This window comes from Channa argus, chromosome 4 (assembly GCF_033026475.1).
Source record: "Channa argus isolate prfri chromosome 4, Channa argus male v1.0, whole genome shotgun sequence".
Lineage (NCBI taxonomy): Eukaryota > Metazoa > Chordata > Actinopteri > Anabantiformes > Channidae > Channa > Channa argus.
In genome coordinates this window covers 16,989,383-17,016,229 of record NC_090200.1, presented here as the reverse complement: position 1 = coordinate 17,016,229, position 26,847 = coordinate 16,989,383, and the positions used below count along the sequence as shown (strand labels likewise).

The 26,847-nt window shown below is 38.7% G+C and overlaps 4 protein-coding genes across 24 annotated transcripts in view; 2 read left to right on the top strand and 2 right to left on the bottom strand.

Annotated features, from left to right (window-relative positions):
* Positions 1-6,793: 6,793 nt before the first annotated feature.
* On the bottom strand, positions 6,794-15,659 carry terb1 (telomere repeat binding bouquet formation protein 1). Of its 3 annotated transcripts, XM_067500095.1 has the most exons (19): positions 15,004-15,659; positions 14,808-14,918; positions 14,470-14,601; positions 13,848-13,979; positions 13,627-13,687; positions 12,897-13,015; positions 12,607-12,735; positions 12,367-12,519; positions 12,140-12,271; positions 11,849-11,974; positions 11,000-11,136; positions 10,529-10,905; positions 10,351-10,421; positions 10,176-10,229; positions 9,813-10,049; positions 9,053-9,133; positions 8,804-8,869; positions 8,663-8,704; positions 6,794-6,961 (listed from the first exon to the last, which is right to left on the bottom strand). In XM_067500095.1, the coding sequence occupies exons 1-19, from the start codon at positions 15,050-15,052 to the stop codon at positions 6,933-6,935; spliced, it is 2,238 nt and encodes a 745-aa protein (XP_067356196.1). In that variant the 5' UTR covers positions 15,053-15,659; the 3' UTR covers positions 6,794-6,932. The 3 variants fall into 3 exon arrangements, 1 of the variants encoding a protein (XP_067356196.1); XR_010914088.1 differs by having other exon boundaries at positions 6,858-6,961; positions 8,663-8,869; XR_010914089.1 differs by lacking the exon at positions 12,367-12,519 and having other exon boundaries at positions 6,858-6,961; positions 8,663-8,869.
* A 63-nt stretch (positions 15,660-15,722) lies between these two features.
* Positions 15,723-19,643, top strand: pdp2 (putative pyruvate dehydrogenase phosphatase isoenzyme 2). 6 transcript variants are annotated; one of them, XM_067500100.1, is made up of 10 exons: positions 15,723-15,814; positions 16,234-16,355; positions 16,492-16,674; positions 16,813-16,932; positions 17,013-17,302; positions 17,402-17,507; positions 17,589-17,825; positions 17,934-18,233; positions 18,342-18,629; positions 19,221-19,643. In XM_067500100.1, the coding sequence occupies exons 2-9, from the start codon at positions 16,275-16,277 to the stop codon at positions 18,615-18,617; spliced, it is 1,593 nt and encodes a 530-aa protein (XP_067356201.1). In that variant the 5' UTR covers positions 15,723-15,814; positions 16,234-16,274; the 3' UTR covers positions 18,618-18,629; positions 19,221-19,643. The 6 variants fall into 6 exon arrangements, with proteins under 6 accessions (XP_067356201.1, XP_067356202.1, XP_067356197.1 ...); XM_067500101.1 differs by having other exon boundaries at positions 17,070-17,302; positions 18,342-19,643; XM_067500096.1 differs by having other exon boundaries at positions 18,342-19,643.
* An 88-nt stretch (positions 19,644-19,731) lies between these two features.
* Positions 19,732-22,558, top strand: si:dkey-30c15.13 (uncharacterized protein LOC558731 homolog). Its single transcript, XM_067500102.1, has 7 exons — positions 19,732-19,891; positions 20,014-20,172; positions 20,269-20,379; positions 20,475-20,531; positions 20,619-20,729; positions 20,887-21,033; positions 21,256-22,558. The coding sequence occupies exons 2-7, from the start codon at positions 20,014-20,016 to the stop codon at positions 21,307-21,309; spliced, it is 639 nt and encodes a 212-aa protein (XP_067356203.1). The 5' UTR covers positions 19,732-19,891; the 3' UTR covers positions 21,310-22,558.
* A 572-nt stretch (positions 22,559-23,130) lies between these two features.
* The window catches only part of frmd4a (FERM domain containing 4A), a 95,847-nt gene continuing 92,130 nt past the window's right edge, over positions 23,131-26,847 (bottom strand). For all 14 annotated transcript variants that reach the window (XM_067500086.1, XM_067500087.1, XM_067500085.1 and 11 more), the window contains one exon: positions 23,131-26,683. In XM_067500086.1, coding sequence (XP_067356187.1) covers positions 26,581-26,683 — 103 coding nt within the window. In that variant the 3' untranslated portion in view covers positions 23,131-26,580. The remainder of the gene's footprint in view (positions 26,684-26,847) is intronic.

Below are 26,847 nucleotides of genomic sequence, written 5' to 3'. Positions count from 1 at the left end.
TAAGTTTTAAGCACTTGTTTAGTATTTCCTTTTTATTATAGTCTATTGAATGTCTCTCATTCAAAGGAAAAATAATGCAACATTTTAGACCCATATTTAGCAGCACTGCTAAATTAGAGCCTTATAATCAGTAATACTGCAATTTGCATTTTCACGCTGTCCGCTAAGTGGCGCTGAAGAGTGTGTTTGTCACGTGATACCACCACGCAGCAAAGCGCCGAGCTTGTTTCCTGTTCACTGAACGGAGGGTGAAACGTTTCAGCGCAAGTATACGTGACTATAAAGTTGTGTACGCTTGAATAAAACCTCCATGACAGAAAGACACCGGGCGCTGCCGTCATGGATGTCAAAAAAGGAGGAGAAGAAACCGCTAAAGAACCAGAGAAAACGGAGAATCGCAAGGTGAATGGCGAAAAAACACTAAACAGAATCTGCCTTTTATTCTTCAGTGAAAAGTCTGACAAGACATTATGACCTGAAGATGTGACCGCATGTGTTTTCAGGGCTGCTTTCTACTGCATGAACGAGACAGAGCTGGTGGAAGCGGCTGTTTCGCATCTCGCCGCCGGTGCCTGCGAGGATTTGAATATCCGGACTGACCAAAAGGTGGCGCAGTTTGCCCTCATCTGGAACCGTGCTGGAAACCAGTGCCAGAAACTCAGTTACTGATCATCTGTACTAACAGAACAATACAATAATGATATAACTTTTGAATTGGAAAAATGTAAATATTGGGACACTAAATTACAAGTCTAATGACAAATGCATTACATATATGAAAATATAAATATATTGAAGTCCTCTTACAAGCTTTTGACATCTACAACTATATTCAAAACATATTTTCATAGTATACCTATCTACAGTAGTCAAATAAAGTATACTTCATATCTACTTATTTTTCAAAGATGATGTAAAGATGTAAAAAAATCACCTCCCACACAGGTTGAAGAAAAGGCAGGAGATGCTGCTTTGAAGATCAGGAAGAAACCTCCCTCCTCAAAAACAAAAGCAAAGCCAGTGGCAGATGCATTGGAGGAGGAATGCTCGGACGGCGATGATGTCCTGGAGACGACAAATGTTTCAGAAACAGACTTGGACATTACAGAAGTGGAAACACTGCCATACACCAAGAGCCCACAGCATGAAGGACCTGAGGATCAGAGGTCAGGGCAAGTTCAGGATCACAGCAATCTCATGAATGTTGAAGTGGAGACTGTCAAAAGGCAGGAGCACTCTCAGATGAAAGCAGATGCTGCAAAGGAAGAGGATGATGCCTTGAAGCTTGTGCGGGAAATATTTTTTACTTAAAATTGACCTTCGTCCAATGTGTTACACTTCTATGAAGTGTGTAATTGAAGTGTGATTTAAAATGTGATTTAAAAATGCAGATAAAGTGTCTTAAGTATATATATATCACAGGGCATATTCATAAGTACATACATATGTCTGTGTAAATTAACTGTTAAATAGTTATAGTTACTATTTGGCACTTTAGTGATGAAGTAGCCTTAATTTGAACATACTTTATGTTTACAATAACCTTTTTTCTCACTCAGCGTCCTGTCATCATTAACCTTTTTTACAGTTTCGTTCTCTTAGCACCTCTAGCCTGGGAGCATTTTCAGTTTTTGCTGAGATATTTATTTACAAACACATTTACAAAACAATTTTGCCTAGAATTAAAAAAAACAGCACACAAAAGCAATTACAGAATGTAGAAATTCTGATTCATCTATTCCCAGTTAGACGCTAATGTACTCTCTGACACGCAGGTCAGTACAGTTGTGATAATCCGCTGAATTTGCACACCCACACAGATGTAGAACCCGATAGTTGTGTTTTCCCAGCTCACACACAGCTGATGGAATAGCAAAAAACACGTAATGGCAGTGAGGATGGGAAGCTTGATGCTGCCTGAGGGGCCATGCTAAACCACAGGGCTGCTCTGTCTTTGCTGCCGAAAGCATAGCCAGTATATTTTAGGTTCATTATGTTAGACAGGTGAATTTAATCTAAACTTTTATTTACAGGAAATACTTTGTCAGCAACATTGCTTTATTATGTTATTTACATATTGACATGTTTACATTTAACGGTTGTATGTGTGACAGGGGGCCCAGAGAGTATTAAATGTGGTTCTGTACGCTAAAAAAGATCATTGCAAAGAAACTGTAGTCCCCTTATTAGCAACGGCCCAGAGACACTAGAAAATCCTACCCAATCCAGATTAGTAGGATTACATTCATGTTTTGACTTTAAACTCAATATTTTCTCATGGACATCAGGTCGGATTTATCTTTCACTAAATTGCGCCACAACATTTAATGTGCCAGGGATTTAATATTTAAACCTGAGCAGTATGCGCAGGCTAGTTGTCCAACATGAGCACACTTTTATTCACTGCCTTTATTGAAGTGCAATCACCTGCTAAAGTAGAAGCCATAGGTGTCCTACCTCACAGCTATGCACTAAAATTACGTTAAGTTGTAACTTTGTGAAACCACGAAGTCAACCTGTCTCAGGAAGTGCCCGTCCTGGGTTGTTGTCGTTGTCGTGCACAGTCTGTGAGCGCGCACGATGCGCAGCAGCAGCAGCAGCAGCAGTGCTCAGTCTGTCCCGCTACTGCGCGGTTCAGTTTGACGTGCGGTCTTCTCCGATCGATTCCTCCTTGCATCGCAGGTTCAAAAGGTGGGTTCCACTCTGGTTCCAGTTAGAGGTCTTTGCCTTCGTCTTACAACATGACTTGTTTTTACTTCTGTACACTTTTAAAAGCTAAAGTTTCTTTATCACGTCGTGTGTAAAACGTCGTCGTTTTGCTTTTCCCAGCAAATACAGCAATTAGCGGCGGGATGTTGGTAATAATTTTATTTGAGGAATTTGCTCTGTCATTATTGTAAAACTGGTTAAAGTGCATGAGGTTATGGATGTGTTGTAACAGACAGCTTGAACAAGGTGTGGTTGTTTTACAGAATAATTACAAAACCATAACGAAGGACAAATAAACTATAATTCTCTTTTGTGGGGTTCTGTTTTATTAAGCAGTAAAGAGGTTAAGCATGTAATCTTCCTAATTATACATCCAGATTTATTTTAGAACACGACCTTAGAGCTGGCTTGCCGTTAAAAGTAGACAAGGAAGCAAGAATCAACAAAACAAATGCTATAAATGATCCATGGTCCAGGAACATTTTTTAGGTTAATATATAATCAGTCGCAGTCAGACAACATAACATAACATGCAGTTCGGGATGAATAAATAATCTACAATTATTTTGTTTTGCTATCCTTAAGCAATTACATGTTTGGGAAGTTGAAAGAAAAGCTATAGCTCAAACCTATACAATACCTGGATAAATATTAATTTTATGCAATACTGAACTTGAAAAAGTGTGTGGATTTTCAACTGTTAAGGCAGAACACAATGACATCTGATTATTTCAAATCATTTTTTTTTTTATTTGGAACTTCTATACAGAGTCATCATGGGTAACAAGGTCAGCAGAAGACGAGATGCCCAAGACACAGGTGCAGAAACTGCTGCCACAGAACAGCAGAGTGCAGAGCAACCAGCAGCTACTGAGCTGGCAGAGGAGCCTGGGATGATACAGAGTCACGAGGCCACAGAGACAGAGGATCTAGATGTGGTGGTGGGAGAGCCAGTGATGCTGGTGGATGCATGTTTACCCAATGAAGAATGTATATCAAAGTTTAAGGAGGTTCCTGCTGCCACACAAGCCACACAAAATGATACTGAACAAGACCCTGTGGCAAAGGAAGCCCCACTTCCAGTCCAATGTGAGCTTCTGCTCTCAGTTGGTGAGCCAACTCTAAAATCAGAACCTGTTGCTGAAGCTCAGCTTGCTCCAGAACCAGTCCCAGAACCTGAGCCCACCTCAAATCAAGATACAGAAATCGAGGCAGTTTCTGAACCCATCTCACAAGCATCTCTCCCTGAGCCAGTGCTTTCTTCACTCCCTTCGATCAGCCTAGGTGCTCCTGATGTAAATCTTCAACCTGCTAACTCTCCTCCCACCCCAGCCACCATCTGCACCCAAGTCAATGCAGACAAGCCCTCGGACATCCTGGTGTCTGAGGAATGGCTAGACCATGCTAAGGCTGCGAAGATTTCCATGTTTGCGTCAGAAGAGCCTGAAGAAACATCAGAATCTTTGGAAGAGCCAATGGGGGCTACAGAGGATTTGGAACAGCTTGTGAGCGATGTAAAAGATGACGGTGTTGGTGGACTTCTAAAGAACTTGGAGATGGACGGAAATTACACTGATCTCATTCCCGGTGATGTCGTAGTCCCCTGATGACAATCCCATCCCATATATAAGCACATCCACTGAGCGGATGTGATTTCAGTGAGAACAAGTTCATAAAAGAAGTGAATGCATTTTTTCTGCGAAACCCTGTAAACCTTTTACGTAGAATCACTGATACTTAAAGCAAACTGCACTTTCTCTTTAAAAACGAACCAAACGTACCAAATACAACCTGGAACAAACTGATGTCAGTCTTCACATTGCTATATTTGTAGTTTATATAGCCAGTAGGTATGCGGGAGAGGTCTACTTACATATAGTTGGACAACAGAGATCCTCCTCTATGCAAATTCATCAAGCAATATTTCAAAGGTAACATTGCTATACATAAAAAAATTTGAAATGAGTGTAACATAAAAAGACTGTTTGCATCTACTGAGTATCAAGTTTAATGTAAATGTTTTTTTAAGTGGCTATGTGAGTGTACAGAAATCTATAGGTAATGAAAACTGACAGACAAGGCACAACAACAAGCCAACCAAAGTCTGTATATTGTATACATGCTACTATATAGCAGTATACAATTGTCTAATAAACATTTATGCCTTAACATACTCATGTGTGGGAGTGATCATCACCTTATTGTATTTTCAAAAGGAACTGAAAATAAAAATACTCTTTCATACGTTGTGTGTTGTGCTAATTTTTTTTTTAAATTAGAAATGTTCTTAAATGTACACGTTGGAGAATGGAAATGTGGAAAAAACCTGCAGATTGAGGTATATTGTAGCTGGTGTGATACCTGGTTGCATGACTACAAAGCTTATGTGCAGTAGTTGATTTGAATGTAAAATGACCTGGCTGGCCTAAAACAGGACCTGGTAAATGAACACAACGGAATAAATGGAGCTTTCAGCATTGCAGATCATGCTTAACAACACATTAGTATACGTATTGTGTAGGACACAGTAAACACGCAGACATCGAATTCAAGCAACACAGCACAAATTGTACAAGTGAGACTGTGCCTTCTCATGGGACAGACAATGAGAAGGGAGGGAGGAGAAGGGGGAGAGACGAGGCCACATTCTTTCCAGAGGAAGGACGTTTTCAGGGGGCCTGGGTCAAAAGTCTTCAGAGACTGGATTTCAGTCCATGAGAAATCTGCTCCTCACATGTCTCTCCCACAACACTTCTTCTGCCCTAAATGCAGTGCTATCCATTCCCAACACTGGTATGAAAGGCCAAATCTGCCTGCCTAAAAATTTAACTTAAAAAAAAATTAAAAAGTAAACTTAAGTCCCACTCCCTATAAACATCTTGCATTGTCCAGTCACACCTAACTTTAACGGCCAACGCCTCAGGCCATGGCAAACAGGTTAAGCCCATGGTTTTAGCAACACACTGATGAGTCCCAGTGCAGAGGGAGGGGCACCCTTTTGACAGTGATCTCAGTCAAGCTTTTCTTTAGTGCAGCATAAAGTTAGCTCACTAAATGCCTTTTTGATGCCCATCAAAAACAAAAAACAAGGGTGATTTGCAGTATTTGTAATTCCAGTCATACCAGGGGCTTTCAGCTCTGTCTCCTTGTTGATTTCCTGTCCCTCTATGGCCTCTAAAGAAAACAGAACTTGGTATTTGCTCTCTCGTGACAGCATATGTAAAGGAGGTAACACAAATAGGATGATAAGAGTTTTTTAAGGGCCAATGCAGATGTCCAAGTACTACATTTTTAAAAAAGTGTTTCTATTGTGGATCATTGGGTCAAATCATGTGACTATGCTGTATGTGCTGTATGTGCTGGGCACATTTCCGTACATTGACTATTAAAAATCTGACCTGGCATTAAAACAGTTATGATCCATATATAAATCTTTGCCAAAGTGTTTAGGGCTGGGTCTTTTACTCTCCTAACACAACTTATTAGAACATTGTGCAAGTCTGGCAGACGTGTACGTTGCAACACACTGTTCCAGCATATTATAGTAGTGTTGCCAAAACAAAACAACGACTTCGTTAAAGTAATCTTATATACAAAATCTTAATCTTAAATTTAGCTTTTTTACATTTAACTATGAAAAAACAATCAACTATATCTATATCTATATATCTATATATCTATCTATCTATCTATCTATCTATCTATCTATCTATATATATATATATATATATATATATATATATATATGCACGTACACTGTCGGTTAAAAAAGTTAATGAGTGTCTGCATGAATCAAATACAAAATGTATTTGACAGGGAAGACGTTAAGAGAGAATGACTTGTTTTCACTTGTTTTATGTTTATTATAGCAACAAAATAACAGCTAACAATATGGTTTAAAATGGGAAGAACACTGCACAAACAGTTTTAAGAAAGTGCAAACCAATACAACCACTGAATACATACTAATCAAAGTAGAACTTATAAGTATATAGATTACAACAGTGGACAGTTTGGAACTGCATAGACTGAAGGACAAAACTATTGGCCATTAATAGGGTAGTATTATTATTATTATGTTCGTTTTTCTTGTTGCCATTAGCTGCATGCATTTCTTGGCCAAGTCAACGTTGATGCTTCCACGTTGGAAGGGATATGACCCTAAGATGGAGTTCCACGAGAAGCCAAACACCATTACATTCCTCACTAGGTAACACACTTCCTCAAAGCTGAAGTCCTTCCTCTTCCGCCTCTAAGATTAATAAGAAGGAAAAAGAAATTAAAAGCTGTCAGATGGACAGCCGAATTTGGGTCATGGAAGTTCTTCCACTGTTATCTTCAAAGATGTTCTCACTTTGCTGCTCAATGTACAAATTTAACAATGCAACATATGACCACACATTCTAAACAAATCTTTTGTTAATTTCCATATTAAACTGAAAATGAGAAAAACCTATGCCCAGCTAAAAAAAAGAAAAGCATAGACTTAATTACTGTGAGTGAACTAAATATTTTGTCACTGAATTACATAACAAAGCCACGAGAACCCTGAACATTAGATTAAAGTAGGGTTTTAAGTTAAGTAATGAATGGACAAGCTTGAGAAAACATGGCAGCAATAACCATGAACTACGTCCAACATTCAACATCTTTGTAACCATACTAGAGAGAAAATATAAATATATACGTAGTGTCCCTTTCCCATGGACTAGATTTCTCTTAAAATCCATTGAGCATCTTGGTATAACTGTTTCCAGTGTCAGGGCACTGATATGAGGAAACAGCACACTGTATAGTGATGACAAAAAGCTGGAAAGATCTCACTGGTCCAATGATAAAATATGAATACATTTTTTACTGAAAGTATTTGTTCAAATTCTTAAAGCAAAACAGTAATGTGGGCTAGTCTTCAAGTTATCATCCACAACAGGAAGTATATTATTACCCCCTCCTTTTCTCTATGTATTTAAAAAAATAAAGAGTTTCTTTGTCTGAGTGAAAAAGACAGATTTCACAACTCATTATATTAATCAACATCACATAAACTTGATAAACCTGTCTGAGACTTGCCCTTCTCCTCACCTACAGCCGCATGGCAAATACAGCTTCTGAACAACAATACAAGAGCAGAAGATTGACCGATGAGGGAAGAAAGAGCAAGAGAACAGAAGAAAGCAGATTAGGGGGGAAAAAGAATGATGGAAAAAATGGTTGGACTGGACAGAGAAAGAATGAAAATGTGGCCTGTGCAGTGGAAGAAAAAATATTTGTATGGACTCCCACAAAGTGAACATTGGAAAAATTCATTTGGCTTAGAGGCATTATGATACACTAAATCTCAGCATTACACCACAGATAAGCGACACTCCACAAGTGCGCCTCTGAAACTAAAGAAAGTTTGACCGAGGACAGAATATGTAAATATGCAAACATTTCAACAGGATGAAAAGGAGATGGACAGCAAATATGTCTTTAAAATTTATAGTATAGTCAGTGCAATTCAATTCAAATTCAATTCAACGTGCAAAGTCATTATGTGGAACACACCAATTTCCCTGTCCGTTCACTGCAGTGTCACTGGCACATCACAAAGGCATCAGAACATGCACACACTTGCAGAATTACACAGAGTGTGATAAAGCTTAATACAGCTGTGCAGCTCTCGACCAGTTCTTGCCTCTACTGTGAGAACACTGGCTGCAGTTCAACATTCCTTTTGCTCTTTGGCTTGACTGCCAAGAATACACTGCAGAGGACAGCTCCCACCACAAGCTTTCAATCATAACATTCACACACACACACACACACACACACACACACACACACACACACACACACACACACACACACACACACACACACACACACACACACACACAGACACGCACACACACACAGACACACACTTAAAGTAATCTAGAGTAAATACCAATATCTGATTTCACATATTTACCTCTAGGAAGATGCTGCCTTTTTAGGGGAGTCAAGCTTGGACCTGAGAGAAGTAATGTGATCAATGTTTAACAAAAATGACAAATACTGTATACAAGACAACAGTAAATGGTATGTTGCTGTAGTAATGTCAAACCGATACTTGTCTTGGTATAAGAGCTGAAGCGCTCCTTTTTAACTCCTCTGTACAGTGGATTCAAGTTGACGCCTGTGATAGAAGACATGCAAAGAACACACTTGAAGAATATTGTCTTATATACTGTGATTAAAATAGTTTATGGTGTATTATTCATTTGTTAAAACTAGCTAACCATCCCTACAGTCAAATATACAAATATTCTTTTGTTAAAAAGCTCAGTATTTAGAATTTAATTTGGTATTTAATTCTTACCATTGTGCTTCTTCCAGTGGTGTTCTGGCAGAGAACTCTTGACTCTTCGTGATTCTTTATGTATGGGAGTCAGGCAGATCTCTTTTGCAGTTGAGCAGAAAATACAAATTTTATAGTAGCAGTTAAAGACAATGGCGGGTGTTGAGGTTTGAGGTTATAGAGGTTATTAACAGTTATGAAGTAATGGACTAGGAAAATAAAACTGACTATAAAACAGTCTGGAATAACAGTTACACTGAAGGTAAATTTGTCTAAAAGCCTCTTATGTATAATCACCTCCAAAAAGGATCTCCTATATTCATTGGTCTGCACTGAGCTATTGCATTAAGAATAAAGTTTGATCGAGGTGTCACTAGTATCCATAGTTTACATTTACAATCTTTTATTGTTGTCAAGCTATGAAAATACACACAGTTAGCCTATAATTGAGTTGACGTGCATGCGCATCATAAAGTGCATGTAAAGGGTGAAGTATGAAATGTAACCAACTCCGTCTGATATCTCTGTATTACATTTTCCTGTAAATATTATTCAGGCCATGTTTTAGTAGCTAATTAGCCAATGCTAGCCTTACAACATTACAACAATACTTGAGCACACACAGCCAAATTGCAACAATCAGTTACATAATGCTGCTGTGCTTTACAGGAGCTGTTAGTGTTGCTATATTCTAGGTTAAGTCCTTAACCTGTAAGACATGAAACTAGAATTACACCTTATGAGAACATAGTTTTCCTGCGTTGATACAAATGTTTCCTACCGTTCCAGTATTTATTATGTCTTTGTGGCTCTGCTGGTAAAACATTGTCATAGTTTGGGTCTTTCAGCTCCACATTGTTATCTTGGTTCTTTCTGCTAAAAAGAAGGTTGCAGTGATGAGTCCTGAATTGCTGTGTGGCCTCCTGTAGAACCTTGTGCATGTCACAACTTTGAAAGCGGGAACATTGAAGAGATGCAAAAGTGCGACTGGTAACTTCCTCAAAAGGCAAAACACAGCCTAAAGGTGAGAGAACACAATTTACATATAAAATATTACATAACAAGATCCATTGTTATTTGTTAATTCAGTAAAAACTGACTCACACTGAATTCTCAATAGCCATGTGATAAAATGTTCTCCTACCTGCACACCGGTTATGATGCTCCTCCACCGCACTCACTTTGCAGTCCTTTAATTCTACATATAAAAGCATATTACTTGCAAATATATAGACATTTCTATTGAAATCTAAATACCTAGTTATTGAATATGTTTATAAATTATTAAGAGTATCTTAAACACACAAAACTGTAACTACCCTTTCCATCTATACATTGTATTTCCCTTGGTACACTGTGACTCACTGGTGCAGGGGGCTTAAACAACCGACTAAACAAAAACACAAACAGAGACAGAAGAAAAAGTAATAATAATGACCATTTCACCTCATTTAAGATTTTCTGAAAAGTAATAAACATTGTGAAACACTAGTACACCTGTCGGCTGTATATGACTCTCTTCTTCCCTCTAGTGACTGCACACGAGAAGACATTTGGACTCCAGTCCCCTGGCAAACTGAACACCAAACGTCTCCTCCGCTGGTTTTAGCCTTCTCAGCCTGAGTACTTAAACTGGAACTCACGTTCTTCGGTTTACTGCCACTCTCCTTTGTGGTCATGCTTCTGACAGTCTGAAGAGTAATGTGGTTGTCACCTCCTGCTTTTACATGGTAAAGAGTGGGAGTCTGTCTGTATGCAGTGGGGATAGTTTTAACCGACTGCAGATGTAGGGATAAGGCTGGACCTGGGGATGGTTGGCTTAACCCTTTAGCTGAAGTTGGCAGGTCTGTGTCTTGCTGTCCGTGCTTAGCTTCCTAAAGATGAACGTAAGCAAGCATCATAAGTCACACAGATACTATCCAAGCTGATTAAACTCTGGTCATGGGAGAAAATGTGTTTAACCTTCACCTGTCTCTTTTCTAGCAGGTCTATTCTATGCAACAGCTCTCTGGCTGAGCTCCTGAAACCTTCCATCTCTGTAACATTTTCTGCATTTTCACCTTCCCCCTGCTTCATTATCAGACCAGGCCCTTTTAAAGACAAGGCTTCACGGACAATGACAAACAAGTCATCACGTCATTACATATTATACATTCAATCCACATATTATTCAGTTGCTCATTTGATCTCATATTTGCTCTCAGAAAAATGTTATAAAATCTAATCAACTAATTTGAGTATATTATATTTACATGAAATAAAAACCCTCTTGTAACAAACGTAGTTCGCACACAAGATATGTTAACCCTGGGATTTACTACTATGCCACCCAGAACCCAAAATTTTTAAGAAGTGCTGTCTCTTTATGTGCAAATGTCTCTTTATGTGCAAATGTAAGCAAGCTGATTTGAATTATTTATTGTTTCAGTATTTACAATTACACTTAGTCAGTATACAAGTAAATGGTGGGAGACAATGTTTTGGCCTTTTTGCAAATAGAGCCCATATTCTATTTTAACCAGTACTGCTAAACAACATTATTACAAAATGACTCTGAAGATACAGTAGTGACAATATGGCTTTAAAGTTAAATTATCGAAGTTGTGTTTACCTAAATTTGGTTGTGAGGAAAAGTAGCAGTTTTGGGTGTATTTTGGAGCCCACTATATATTTGCTCTATCAAAGAGGCCCACCCTGGTCACTTTAGAAACCGAGCAAATAACTTTTAATACATGGCTGTCCCATCTTTACTGATAACACTACACAAATTTTAAAATATATAGAATACTTCCATTATAAAAAGCAGATTTTACTTACTGGCCTGTTTGCAGGTCTGCAATATGAATGTAGCAACCTTCCTAACCTCCTCACTTGTGTCCTCTGTGAGTAAAGTTATGATAAGGGGAAGGCCACCACACTGCACTAAGTGGGACTGATGCTCCACTACAGAGAAGAAGAAAGCCACGATTGGGTAAAATATATGGACAAAAAAACCTAAATTCAAGCAGCACTTTTAAGGGAAGGAAAATAGGAAAACTGTTAAGACCAGAAGCAAACTTCAAATCTACCACATAAAATACAGTAACAAACAATGCTGCAGAGTCTTACCAGTGGCCTCAGTGCAGTGGACCAGGGAAAGCAACACCGATAGCCTGTCCTCAGGATCAAGGTTTGGGCTACCTAGCAGGGAGATGAGATGGGACACTATGCCATACTGAGCCAGACCTGAAGCCAGAGCACCTGAAGACAACAAACTGACAATGAAGAGAGAAACTATGTGGTTGTTTGTGTGGATGTTTAATATGCAAGTGTTTGTGTGTGAGAGTGACACGCACGGTTATCACTAATACAAGCGGACAGGGTCTTGGATATAGTGACAGAAAGCTGGCAAGACAGCAAGCTTGTAGCTGCTGCAGAAGCTAAATGGACCAGTACAAGACTGAGAGTTTCCAAACCCCCCATAGCTGAAAAACTCTCCTGAACACAGGCTGCAAAGACAATGAAGTATCCAATTCGAAGAAATTAAAACATTTTGATTTCAGTATGTATTTACAGTTTTTTTTTTTTTTACTTACCATTGTTTGCAACTGCCATTGCTATGAAGGAACATATTGGCTGAAAAATCTCTTTGCTCGGCACAGCAATGTGCTGAAGCCAGATTTTTATTATGGGAAAGGCTGCTACGCAAATTTGCTGAGCTTCCTCTGGAAAAGACATAATTGAACACAAATAATTTTTCTCTCACCCCAGATACTCCAGAATGTAATATCCTCCAGTGTGATGTGAAAGGATTAGCCAGGATGGCAAGAGCATCAAATTTTTACATATTAACCACCCAGTACAAGACACAAATACAGAACATTACCATTTTGAGGATTGTTGACACATGCACAAAGAGCACTAGATACAGATGTCCAAAGTTGGTGGGTTTGAGTAGCATTAGCTACTCTCAACGTAGCATCTGTGGAGACGGGAAAAGTGGTCCTACAAAAGTATATACAGTTTTATTAAAACTCAACCTATGTCCATGTATAAGTAGGTACTTTTAGATGTTAAAAAGTGGGTTCATACACTTAATTAATGTTTCTTTTATTTGGTTAACACTGTGGCACATACACAGTCCTTCAGTTTTGTGGTTCCTAATGTAATTGAAACCATGGGCTGAAGCCTATCCCAACTTCTACTGGGCTCTCACTCAAGTGATGAGCTACACCCTGGTCAGATCACCATTCTATCTCTGGGCCAACACAAAAAGAAATACACAGATAAAACAACCATTCACACCTACGGGCAATTTAAATTCACCAGTTAACCTAACATGCATGTCTTTGGACTCTGGGAGGAAACTAGAGTACCCAGAGGAATCAGAATGGCTGCAGCCCACAGGTGGGTGTGAACTGGGGAGCTTCTAGCTGTGAGGCGGCAGCTGTAACCACTCTACCACCATCCCGCCCTATGTGAAATCATTTGAACTAAATAAAAGTAAACATCCCATTCCAGTGTGTGCTGAGTAAGGTACATTTAAGTGATAATGTTGGCATAATGTGTCCAATATTGTATCAAACCATATTAAATTATAAAGCACTAACACATACCTGAACAGGTCCAATAGAATATCCAGGCAGCCAGTAGTTTGAGCTAAAGTTTGTCCTGATTCTGCGAACAGGAAATAGACACGAGGCCACACACAGCCAAAGGCAAGAGCATCATATTTTCCGTAATGTTCTATGAAGTGTACTTTTTTTCACACTACAGATGTGTGAAAGCAGATCCTGTAGCTTTAGGAAATTCTATCACTGATGAGCTTTAATCTTACTGTTGTTGGCTACCAGCACAGACAGAAAATAGACAGACACTCTCTTCTGTGTCAAGGGGATGTCGTCTTTCATCAAGGAACCAGCAAGGTCTGCAAATGTCTCTTTTCTGCACAGAGAATTCTTGCAATACACTAGCAGAATATGGAAAGATAAATAGTATAGTCAATCCGTATAACCTTTATTCACGCACACACCATTACATTGATGTTATTTACACATGACACTGTGCAGGTTTGTTTCATATTTGTCAAAAAGAATAATCCTGTGTTGCATCTTGTATTCACCCAACAGCCTCTGATACACACATTTCATATGTGAATATTTCATAACAGGGCAAACAAATCTGTCCTTTGCAGATTTTATCTCACAATCTACCATGAAATTAACAAATTGTTACAGTTATCTATTGACTGTTCCAGTGCCTCCAATTAATGCCAATATTTTACATTTTGTCAACAACAACCTGAATGAAAGGCTGAATAGAAATTCACTTATTACAATGCCAGGGACCATTCAAATGCATCCACAGTTTTAGTGTATGCAATGGTTGCACATTTATGCTTTACTTCAAATCCTGCAAAAGACAACTTACTTCAGCAGCTATCACACACATGTGCCTACCATTAGCCTCCGCAAGTGTGCCAAGCGTAAAAACTGCAGTCTCCGTAACATCCGAATGAACAATAGTGGACTTGGAGAGGTTGTACATAAATGCCACTCCACCCATTTCTCTCAGTAGTTCCACATTATCCTCTGAAATATTGGAAATAACCAGACAGACAGTGAAAAGTATGCCAATGTGTCATGCTGATTGCATATATGTCATTGATTTCTATGATTACAATGTATTAGCCATATTAGGTGATAACTGATGGGGCTACAGAACATCGTTACGCTATGTGTTGACAACACTGTTGTGTTGAGTATAAGATTATGTGTTAGAGATTTTTTTTAAATACCTCTCTTTTCACAGATTGAGTGAATGGTGAGAAGAGCTTGTTTCTGCAAATCAGGACTTTTCATCTGAAACTTAAGACACTCAAGCAACAAACTGAGGTCTGTCCTTACGGCTGAAAGAAGAATAACTAAATCAGTGAGAGTCTTTTAAACAGACATACAAAATCTAAACATGCAATTACGAACAGTGCAACTTACTATTGCGGCTGCTGCCTGCTCCTGTCTTATTCATTTTACTCTTTGGCATTAAGTTAAACGACTCCGCGGATTTAAGAGCCGGTGGCGAACGTTAGCTAGCTATTAACAGTGCGGCTAATGGTCATGTAGCGCTAAGCAATATTACCAAGGAAATCCCATCTGAACGTCTATCCAATGTGAAAATTAAAACCTTAACATTAACATTAAAACCGGCTGCAATTGGCTAGAATAGTGTTATAACAAAACAAATGATTCCAGCAAACGCTAAGGATAACTTAGGCTAGTTTCCTTCAAAGCTAATGTCTAAACCTTTGCTTCATGATTAACTTTATTATTTAGCTAACGTTAACTCAACAAAGTGTGATTAACCAAATCACACATTTCCGTTAGCCCGTTTGTGCATCCTTTCCAAAGTCAGCACTTTGTTTCAGTAGAAACACTAATATTTTTGCTAATATTTCGAAACATCCACTTTGATTTAAAAGCTAAAATTAATTCTACCTTCAGCAAGATTTATAAAATAACGTATTGCTGAGAAGACGCCCGAATTTTAAAGGTTATATTTATCGTGATAGCTGGAAGCCCACAGCACCAAGAAAGAACAAAACTAATGTAAACCAACATACATGGTTATTTAATGTTATAACTCGTCGTATATAACGTATAACTGTCGTTTTCATCCCTATGCAGAATGCCCGCAAAACTACAACTGTGCGTCTGACGTTGCGTCCGATGTTGTGCCACGTCACTGCTATGTATGGAGCGTAGACTTTATCGAGTTGATTATTCGATTCAATCGTGATTTTACAAAGTTTGTACCTTTACTAATTAATTGAAAACATACGGGTTTATTCAACATACTTAAAATATGCACCAATGTGTATACGGACGTTTGTTAAAGGTTTGGTGCAACGTAGCGTGTAATAAAATAACACGTTAGCGGAGCTAGCCACCTAGCACGTTAACTAAGTCAACTTCCCTAGCTAACCGCTAGGTATTAGCTTTAAGCCAATGCTGTGAAGTCAGAACCAGTAGTTGAGTTTTGCTGTTTGTTATTGTCTTATAGCACATTGAGTACAGTGTTACTTTGAGACTTACTACTTACAAAACATCTACATAGTTTTCTATTAACTCACTTAGCGTTTTGATGTTATGTATATGTTATGTGTCTTCATATAAGTCCTTGGCGTGTCGTTATACCTTATTGCTTTCTTTTTTGTTTTTGCACAGGCATTAGGGTAATTAAGCTGCACACACCCTACCTGTTAGAGATGTCTGGACGTGTGTACGCTAGCATCTTTCAAAGGGCTTCAAGCTACAAGCTGACCATTTTTCCTACTGCATCATACCAGGTTTGATTGTTGCTTTATAGTCTTATATCTCAGAATGTTCGTTTGTTCAAAATACAGATTTATTTGCAATACATCATAAAGTAAAGTTACAATCACTCTTTGTTTTCTTCATTACCACCCTATTTTCTTTTCTCAGTTTCAACCAACCCACCATTGTCATTTGTCATCTTGGAGTAACTTCCGATCACACCTATTGCGGCAAAGTTGTGAGGATTCAGAAAAGTGGTCTCAAAGTCAGCGACACTTTTCAGCTCATCAGGATATAGACTTTCAACTGAGCTGGGTCCAAGTCAACAGCATTCTACGATCATATGAGCAGGTCATACCAATCATAATGTCTTTTTTGATGCTGAGTGAGAAATTGAAACTCAAATGACCTGCAGCAAAAAATGTTTCTTATTATTATACAGAATAATCAGTTTACATGTAAAACAATTCCTCTTCGCATCTGTTTCAGACTGTGAATGTGCCAGAGTTTGATGGCAGGGGACTCAGTGCTGTCAGAAGGTTTCAGAGTAACCACTTAGCTGCTAACACACCCAATGAGGACCGTCGCAGTGCAGCCAGTTGCTTGCAGGTAAGCATCATTGCCTTTGTCTGTACATCCATCAGCATGGTTTTCTACCAATTTTTTAAAAAGTGCTCTATGTCCTCCAGTCAAAAGGCATGCTTTTTGGAGTGTTTGATGGACATGGGGGTTGGGCTTGTGCACAGGCCGTCAGTGAGCGGCTACTATACTACATAGCAATTGCAATGATGCCAAAGCATAGCCTGGAGGAGCTTGAGAAGAGTATGGAGCATGGCAGAGCCCTTCCACCCATCTTGCAGTGGCACAAACACCATGCAGACTTTAGCTTTCACCGTGAATCTGCTTCCCTCTACATTGAACACCTCAGAGTCTTCTGGCAGAGTTTACTAGACAGTGAGGAACATAATGAAGGCATGAGGTGAGTATACATTTATGTTCATATATTGTACAGATGCAGATACAGTTATTATGATTGGTTTTCCATTTACAGCCCTCCATTTTCTTCTGTTTCATTTAGCCTTCCGGATGCTTTAGATCGTGCTTTCAAACGACTCGATGGTGACATCTCCTTGGAGGCTCAAGTCCCTTTATCCACTGACCTGATGAAGAGCACAGCCATTCAAGTAATAATATAGATTTATTTGCTTATTTTGTTATATTCAAGGAGGAACAGTGTTTTTAGACATGCATCATTATCTGTCCAGGTTGCATTTGCTGGTTCCACTGCCTGTGTGGCTCACATCAGCACTGATGGGATCCACGTGGCAAATGCCGGTGACTGCCGAGCAGTGTTGGGAGTGCAGGAGGAGGATGGCTCATGGAGCGCTTTAACCCTTTCCCAGGACCATAACTCACAGAACCAGGCTGAGGTAGAGCGAATAAAAGCCCAGCACCCACCCTCTGAGAGAGACACCATCATCACAGATGATAGACTACTTGGGGTGAGAGGTCTTTTTGACATAGCACTTAAGAGGCACTGTACAATGAGTTGACTGTCAGGCTACTTTTAGAAAATAAGTCATAGGTTCTACCTTTAATTCTCCTGTCAGGTTCTGATGCCCCTTCGCGCATTTGGTGATGTGAGATTCAAGTGGAGCCGTGAGTTGCAACAGAGCATTTTAGCCAGCCTAGACTCTGGAGTTGACCTAGACTTTCTCAATCTCTACCAGCATGTTCCACCTAACTACCTAACTCCACCCTACCTGGATGTGACGCCTGAGATAACTTATCACCAACTAAGACCTCAGGATCGTTTTCTGGTTCTCGGCACTGATGGGCTATGGGATGAAATAGGTAGCGAGGAGGTTGTACGACTTGTTGGAGAGCACCTGAGTGGTATTCACCTACAGGTTTGTGTGTGGAGTGACTGTTATTTGTATTATTATTTCCCAGGTTCACAGCACACAATTTTCTTTTGTTTATATCTTGTAAAATCTTGTCAAAAATTTTTTTTTCAGGCTCCACTTTCCGTCTCTGAGAGGCAGCTGAAATTGGGTCAGATGCATAAACTTTTGTTGAAACGCAGCTCTCGTGCCTCCCCTGCCCTAGACACCAACGCTGCCACACACCTCATCAGACATGCTCTCGGCACAGATGAGTACGGGGAACTGTGCCAGGAGAGACTGGCCTCTATGCTTGCTCTGCCAGATGACCTGGCTCGAATGTATAGGGATGATATCACAGCTACTGTGGTTTATTTCAACTCTGACCTGGCCAGACCTCACTGCAGCTAACAGAATGTTTTTGTAAGTGCTGCTCTCTAATAGTCCACATTTCCTTTTGGCCCAAGGTTTTTGGATATTTTGAATACAAACGGTAACCATATTATATTATATAATTTAAATAAACTCATGAAATACATTGATTTATATTTAAAAAAACTGTAGCATAAGGTTATCACATGTTATATATACATATTTGTAGCACTGGTCAGGTCAAAATAAAACATTTTATGCAAAAACTAATGGGCCCTCAATGAGATGTCAACAATTCGTAAACATTAAAGTGGAATGTCAAAAGTGAAAATGTATTCACGGTAAATACAAGGTTAGTAGGGAAGGGAATAATGCACATATTCACTTTAAAGCATCTGCATTTTTGTATCATGCTTATTTTCTTTAGACAGTTCATTAGTAACAATGTTTTATCTGTACTTAACCTCTGTTTAAGCTGTGAAGAGTTCCTTTAATTTTGTATAAATTTACCTGTCTTTAATGTGTGTCTTTAATATATTTGCTAGATCTACTTAAGTTGACATTCCAGTTACTGTAAGAATGTAAAGATGCTTCATATTTAACTGCTAAGAAATTCTTTACTAATGCTGATGTTCATTCAAGATGATGAGGTTGGAGAAGGACTTCTTGGGGATGAACATACTATGCGACAAGAAGGCAAAAGTCAAGGCAAGGTAACTAACTTGATGGGGGTAAAATGGGGACAAAAATAGCTTATTGCAGACTTATATGAAACAAACCTGGGTCTTGTGCACTAATTTTCTACTGACCAGATCACATCTATGATGTATTTGACAACTACAAGCCAAGGAGGAGTAAACTGGACTTTCTCTTTGTTTAAATTGTTTGAAAGTAAAGTATGTATTTGTATTGATGGCTTAGTGAAGTACTGTGTATGTGTTTTTACAAGATGTATCTTTCAGTGTGAATGGCTCCTTTTTTTAAAAAAATACATTAAAATCTTTCTTCCTGTATAATATTTCTCAAACTCTTGAAAATAAAATACAACAGCATACAAGAAAATTACACTTTTAGTAATGATCAATGACCTCCTTAACTCACTTCCTCAAGAGTGGACTTTACTCATTCACTATCAACCAGGTTTTATGAACTTTGACCCTCTGGATATACTGTACTACACTGAGCAGCAGCAACAGTGAGGAAAAACAAAAATCAGTTTAAATGTTATTTATTTTAGGTAGACACATTTTATATGAAGGCCTGTGGATAATTTCAAGTTAACTAAGGTTCAAGCTTTATAACATTTGCGAAAGGTAAGTTGTCATTACTGAAATCAAGACTGATTATTTGTATGTTTGTATGCCAGAGTAAGATATGGGTTGGACTTTTTCTATATCTAAATGTCGTACAAATTACCTTATTTCTTCCACAACAGATGACATCAAACATGTTTCAGGAGGGGCTGTACCATGTATTTTTTAGAGACACACCCATACCTCACCCGACTCAGGATACTAATCAAGTGGAACTCAGCAATGCCAGGATTCATCGTTGGTTCGGGGCTGTAGTTAATACCAGGCTCTTAGTCTCTGGGGTGAGAGGTTGTTTTTTTTGGCGTGTCTATACCAATAAACACAGTTCTTAAGCCTGTAAACTATCTGGCTGCTTTATACCCTGTGTTTCCCTTCAGGTGGTTCAGGTCCTCAGTGCTTTAGCTTGCATTTTAACCACAGTCATCCATGCGTGTGTGAGCTACAGCTGCTCCGTCTCTATGACAATACCTGTGTGGTCAAGTCTATTTGTGAGTCGACATCTGCTACAGCAGAAAACTCAAAGATGCGCATTAAATCGGATGCGTAATAAAAAACTTTGTCATAACCATTTGTGTTGTTCTAGTATTTGGCTGCTGGGTGTCTGGCAATGGAGGTTCAGAGGAAAGCTAATAAATTAAAGGTACACTGCTTGTTTAATTATTTTTTATGAAACTTTTTTGCTTGTGTAATCAACTGCCTTGCTTTTTTTGTATTAACCGAATATTAGATCATCACCCTGATGGGTTTAAACATCTTTAGTCTACTATTTGGATTCTCTGCTCTCCTGGCCATCAGCCTCAAATACAGACAGCCAGTGGTGCTCCGCTCAAACCAACAGGTAGCGCTGCCAGAAATACCTCTCTTTGTTTATAGCACAAAGATTGTATAAAAGCCTTTCTGTTTAGAGTTACTTCAAGACATATACCTAAAGTGTCCTCATTCTAAATGTTTTAAAGACATTCAAACTTTTCCTTCCCTTCCTGTCTCTTCACCAGCGTGCTGGCTCATATGTTGCCAAGGGGAGCTCCATAGCATTTACTATACTGTGTTCTCTGGCATCAGTTTACATACTTTTCCTGTGCTGGAGAGGCCTGCGTCGCTATAGTGCCCCCAAAACTCAGGCCTACAGTCGCCTATCACAGGTAAATGTGTACAATAGAACATGCACAATAACCCATAAGGCAAATATGATTTTATCACCATTAACTTGGGTGGTTTAGTCACTTTCAGTTTAAAAGAATAAAGAAACTACCAGTGAAATATACATACCTAATTTAAAAAACTCAGTATTAAGGGTACATTAATATAGATTGTGTACAATTTCATGTGGTCTGAATGTTTTTGTTTCTCTCTTTTTTGGGCAGGATCCAGAGGAAAATAATGGGCCTCTGCTGGAACAAGTGGAATTTAATCTCTGAACGATTTACTGTAAATTTGCATGCGAAATATTAAAAAAAAATCTTAACTGGGTCAGGAGCATTAAAAATTTTGTATAGACACACTCATGTTTGTTACTAAATTACTGTTGTTGATCAGGGACAATGTCTATTTAAGAAAGTTAAAAATATGATCCAATTATACATGGTATAATTTAAAAAACAACATGTCAACAGTTTCACTTTGCCCATTTCATCTAACAATGCATCAGCAAATGTAAAGGCTTCAAACATAATGGCAACTAATATATAATGGACCATAATGACTTACACATTTATAACTTACTATTAAGGTGTATGGTAATTGTACTTTCTAAAGGGTTGTGATATTATAAAACATCACATTGCAAATCAGAACAAACTACCAAAAACTACTTATATAGGCGTGTTGATTATCTGATAAACAAGTTGCCATACTACAGCTTTTCATCCTAATTTATCAGATGCTGCTCTGTGGTTAAACCTAGAGGGCAGCATTGTCTGAGGTTTTTCATGTTGTAATCCACAAACCAACTTCCTCTGTTTAGTGTAAGACCAGAGGCTGACATGGTTTCATTTCACTTTCAGATATGACCAACTTGTTGCCCAAGAGGGCAACAAGTTGGAATAATTGTAAATAAATGATCTTGTTCAGTGAGCTTACATTTGTCTAGTTCTTCAAAACTGCTATGATGCAAATATGTAAGTTCTTTAATGTATCTAAATGTCGGACAGTAAAAGTAACCTTTATCCCAATCATCACCTTTTCTTGGCTTAATAAGTCAAAACTCAAAAGCAGCCTGTTAATGGACTTGTTAATGTGACAATGTTGCAAAAATGTCTCTACTTTTATTGTCTACACCTTAAAGTGGTTCTCACAAAGGTAGATGTCCAATAAAGATAGCGTGGGCATGGTGAAGGATGTGGTGTGTTTCAGCATTTAATTGATGGAGGATTTCATTAAGAATATCAAGCAAGGTCATGCTCCACTCTTATAGCATTAAGAAACACACATACACATACACACACAGTTAAAAAAAAAAGAATCAGAGAGCAGCTAGTTTCTCACGGCGTGTCTGCTTAACAGCTTCCAGCTGTTGCCTGGTTGGGAAAGCTGCTATGGGAACACACCAAGTACAAAGAATAACATGGGATTCATTAGTAAATGGACACAGAAGGAGAGTAAAAGAAAGGATGATAAAGTTGGATGCCTGACTGAAAAGTGACGACTGATTCTTCCAGTTGAAACCACTTTTCTCTGTGGTAAAGTATCACAACTACCGTGTGTGTGTAGCTGATGTATTGTAACAGTTCATGTTCAGTTGTGCACACAGTCCATTAGTTCTGATGCTAGTATTTTTTGCCAGAAAGCTTGAATGATTCCATATTTTCTTTACATAAAGACTTTAGTGTTCTTTGAGTTAACAACCAAATGTGATATAGGGGCATGCAAATTAAAAACTGAAAAATATGCCTTGATGTCTGCTTTATGTGCAGCTGTTTAATCTTGTTGTCTGTTGTGGCTGATGAATATTATCTTTTATCTTTGCAGTGTACTGTGTCTTCCTCTTGACTCCATTCTTTCAGGGCCACAGTGTGAGAGGGATGTGACTGAAGACCAGATGTCATGCCAAAAGAATGAGTGTGTCCAGAGGAGCGGAAGTGGTGACTACATGTGGGGATTCCTTTACATAAGTCTCACTGCTACGCTGAAGTTTCAGCTGAATGGCCTAGAAGGATTTGATCTGAGACACCTGGGAGTGAGTAGCAAAATAACCTTATGTATGATTGTTAAAAATGGAAAAAAGAAAACCAGGCATCATCTTGAGAACATTCATCAATAATTTATTTTTCTTACTCTCAAGAACCACCATGACTTCTCATCTTGAAAATTTGTCATCAATTTCCAACAACACAGTTTTGAAAAATGTAAAGTTACTATACAAATTTTTAATAGAAAAAAGAATAAATTAACAGTGGAATTTGTTTTTTAATCCATTCCACATTTTTTTCTACAACACCTTTAATGTATTGTTATAGGTGAACAGAAGTGATAAAATCAAGTTACATGCTCTATTGTCTGGTAGGGGAAGTGTTCTACTATTAAACTGTTAAAATAAGCTTAATTTTGCACGTCTGGTATTGAATCTATTGATAACAATGAAGAGATGTCTAGATCCTACAGGACAAAGCAGTAACTGGTCATTTTGTAGCACCTGAAAGGGTTATTACATGTCAGAACTAAAAAAAACAAAAAACAAAACAATACTGGTTCATATAAAATTGAACATTGTTAAAACAATGAATGTGAAAAACCCCACAAAACCTTACAGTGCCCCTCCGTACATACAGGAAAAGACTGATAAAATAGTTAGTTCATTTCTCTTGGAGTATTACAAAAACCTCAAACATTACTATGGAGCACAGAAAATATGGTGTTTGGAACATCAGAAGGAGGATATCACACTTTATCATGTCAGGCTCAGAGGTCAGAGATTACCACAAGGTCAAATTGGGACTTTCTGGCAGAAGGGCGACACTGTGGAGCAAGACATGCTAGTGGACAGAAATCGATTTCTGGATGTCTTCTTGGTCTTTATATGTCACTGGATCAGCAGGGCATGCATGGGAGGTTGGGCCATTAAGACACAATATCTGTGCAAATACTTTCAGTAAGAAAAGCAAGGTCAAACTTAAATACACTACAGTAACTAAATCCTATTAGAATAAGATTATTGGTAACCAGGAAGTTCTGGTTCCAATTTTGGGTAAAAATGTATATTTGACTAGGTATGGGCAGATAACATATTGAGAACCAACTGTGCATGGAAGCATAAGAATGTGTTAAACCCTTATATGAAGATAAAGTGGCAAATTAGGACTAACGTTTGTGCTGAAAGGATACACAATACTAATAGGGACAAGTAAGATAAGTACCATTCCTCCCAGATCATAAATCGTGATATACCATTTTCCAGACTTTGAGGTGCCATAAGGCTGAAAAATAGGTCTGCTTGTCCCTATCACTGAGGTGTACAATCTGTCTTAGTAAAACTAAGATTTGCTAAACACGGATTTTAAGCAACAATGAAAGGATGGTAAGCATTATTCTGTAACATAAGCATGTGTCAAGGGAAGCTGCGGGAAACGGTTTCAGCGAAAGAGTCCTACTTCATACAAAACCAGGTGTGCTTTTCTAACCCTGTTCTGACTATGTGATTGTTCATAAGAATGTATGAGAAAATAATTATCTAAATGTGAGAGGACTAAAGAACAGTTTTTCTCAGCTCTGGTTATGGCTTCTCTTGTACCCTGACAGCGGGTTGTTTTTAATTATTATTAACCTGAAATTCACCAATGTCAGTATATTGTAAAAAACAAAACAAAAACAAAAACAGTAACATTAATTTAACTGTATGCACTTTTGATTCAAATTATTAATAATAACAGTGACAGTGGAAAATGAGAACATACCTTTAGTATCTCCAGCCCTCAAAGATATAATGTTGTGCTTTAAAATTCCTTGACTATTATTTCTGATGCCATACTATAGTGTCTTTAGGCTACATTGCCTTGCTGCTGTTTCACAGAATGGCTATAGACTGAAGGGATTTTAAGAGGTCGTTAGCTTGAAGGAGTGGCTGTTTCCGTGCTCATTTACAGTACAAATATAAAGCACCAACATGTTTGGCAATAATATATTAGTACTATTGTGTGCCCATCAATACAAATTTTAATGTCAGCTAATGTTATAGCCAGCGCTAAGTTCAGTGTGTCTGTGTTCAGTCAGGATAACCCTGTCATGCTTAAGCGATGGAAACAAAGATGAGGAAAAACAGTGCAGCAGCAGAGGGACAGAGAGAAGCACAGCATGGTGAGAACCAGTATACCAGTTTGACCAAGGAAGAGACTCTTATGATAAAAAGGATGATTTACTGTAGAGATTTGTCACTGCATTGTAGCTCAAACTACAAAGCTATGAGATGTCAAAAGCCAATCATCTTTACCTTTTGAGAAATTTAAAAAATATGAAAAGGTAGAGTGAAAAATTGCAGTAGTTATGACGGTACGTGGGCACACTAACAAATAACTGCCGACCTGTCTCCACAATGTTCTGGCTCGGGTGTTGTTCACAATCCACCATACAGCCAAACAAACTGTCATGGACAGAGAAATCTTTTCAGGCCCAGGGACATTAAAAAGACGGTTAAGTCACTGAAATGATCAAAGATCAATGCCAAACCCAATAACCACAACTGCATATTTTGCCTATGATGCGCTAATGATAATTTAATCAAAGCACCACAAAGCAGAGAACATGGCAATATGCCTGCTTCACTTCACTTTGGACACTCAAACCAGTTCATACACTTGTACAATGTTTGTTATTGCTAGTCCTCATCAATATTCCACATAAGAGTCCCAGAAACCATTCTGATAGTTACTATGAATACATATCAGTTGACTGACAGTCACGGTTCTGCAGGGGCACAAGCCTAAGGACCCTGGTGTGACCAGTCGATCCTCTAGTTGTCTTTGGTTGTGGGTTTACACAAAGATGAACTGAATATGTCATCCAAAATGTTTGCTGATCCAGAATTTTTATAAGTCTGTGTCATTTTCTCGTTTCAATAATACGTAGGGACAAATAAACAAAAAAAAAAGACAACGATACTGACGGGAACAACAAAATCCATCACAGTTTATTTGGGCCTGGAAATGTTTTTTTAAACTGGTGGCTCAAATCCAGCAAGTATCCTCTGATTTGGTGGCAGTGCACTGGAGTTGCTAAGGTTGGGGAACCAAAGATTAGGTTTGAAACTGATCCTGGAATTCCCAATGTTGGTTTTGTTTGGAGCTGTGTAACTCATTTTTTTTTCTGTGCTCTCTCTCTTTCCATCGCTCCTTCCCCTTTGCACTGTTGGTTGCATGAGGGTGAATAAAGAACGGCTGTGGTGCTCTATGGCAACAGTTCACCAGCTGAGGTGGCACTTCTCAGTCTGTCCTGTAAAATCAGGCTTTTGCAGAGCCTAGCGAGTGTGTCCCTGCCTGGCTTAGTTGTGATAGATGGGTTTATTAAAAGACATGATGACAGGGATGGAGGGCAGGGTTTAGGAAGGAGTGAGGCTCAAGTCCAGACCACCAGTCCAGTCAGAGCAGGGTTTTTGTGGGGCTTTAAGGATGAGGTTGTTGGTTGTCGATGGGTAGCAGTGAGGAACAGTGGAGAGGCAGTAGAAGGGCAATGGGACTTTCCTGGGCCCATATAGGATGGTCTCAGACCAGGGTTCCAGGTTTGGCCTTGTCGTGTCCATACCACTGCACATCTGCCAGCTCTGAACACAGCGGGCTACTGAGAAAACAGCTGTCACTGAAAGACCTGCAGAGGAATACATATGAGGGTCACACTGACATCCAAACACTGTCGATTACATGGTTCAAAATGTTCACTTTTTTATTTAAGAGTGTCGTCTCTTACAACACAAATGGCACATCATTAAGTATTTCTTTTAGTAAATCCTGTGAAGGACAAGCCATGGTGTC

What these genes read in the sequence shown, in the direction of transcription:
- terb1 (XM_067500095.1), bottom strand. Translation starts at nt 15,052, where the DNA reads ATGCCAAAGAGTAAAATGAATAAGACAGGAGCAGGCAGCAGCCGCAAT. An exon ending in ATTCTATTGGACCTGTTCAG is followed by an intron (nt 13,016 to 13,626) that starts GTATGTGTTAGT and finishes ATACTTTTGTAG; the next exon opens with GACCACTTTTCCCGTCTCCA. An exon ending in GAGTCATATACAGCCGACAG is followed by an intron (nt 10,422 to 10,528) that starts GTGTACTAGTGT and finishes GTTTTTGTTTAG; the next exon opens with TCGGTTGTTTAAGCCCCCTG.
- pdp2 (XM_067500100.1), top strand. Translation starts at nt 16,275, where the DNA reads ATGTCTGGACGTGTGTACGCTAGCATCTTTCAAAGGGCTTCAAGCTAC. An exon ending in TGAAGAGCACAGCCATTCAA is followed by an intron (nt 17,508 to 17,588) that starts GTAATAATATAG and finishes TTATCTGTCCAG; the next exon opens with GTTGCATTTGCTGGTTCCAC. An exon ending in TGAGTGGTATTCACCTACAG is followed by an intron (nt 18,234 to 18,341) that starts GTTTGTGTGTGG and finishes TTTTTTTTTCAG; the next exon opens with GCTCCACTTTCCGTCTCTGA.
- si:dkey-30c15.13 (XM_067500102.1), top strand. Translation starts at nt 20,014, where the DNA reads ATGACATCAAACATGTTTCAGGAGGGGCTGTACCATGTATTTTTTAGA. An exon ending in CCAGGCTCTTAGTCTCTGGG is followed by an intron (nt 20,173 to 20,268) that starts GTGAGAGGTTGT and finishes GTTTCCCTTCAG; the next exon opens with GTGGTTCAGGTCCTCAGTGC. An exon ending in CTGTGTGGTCAAGTCTATTT is followed by an intron (nt 20,380 to 20,474) that starts GTGAGTCGACAT and finishes GTGTTGTTCTAG; the next exon opens with TATTTGGCTGCTGGGTGTCT.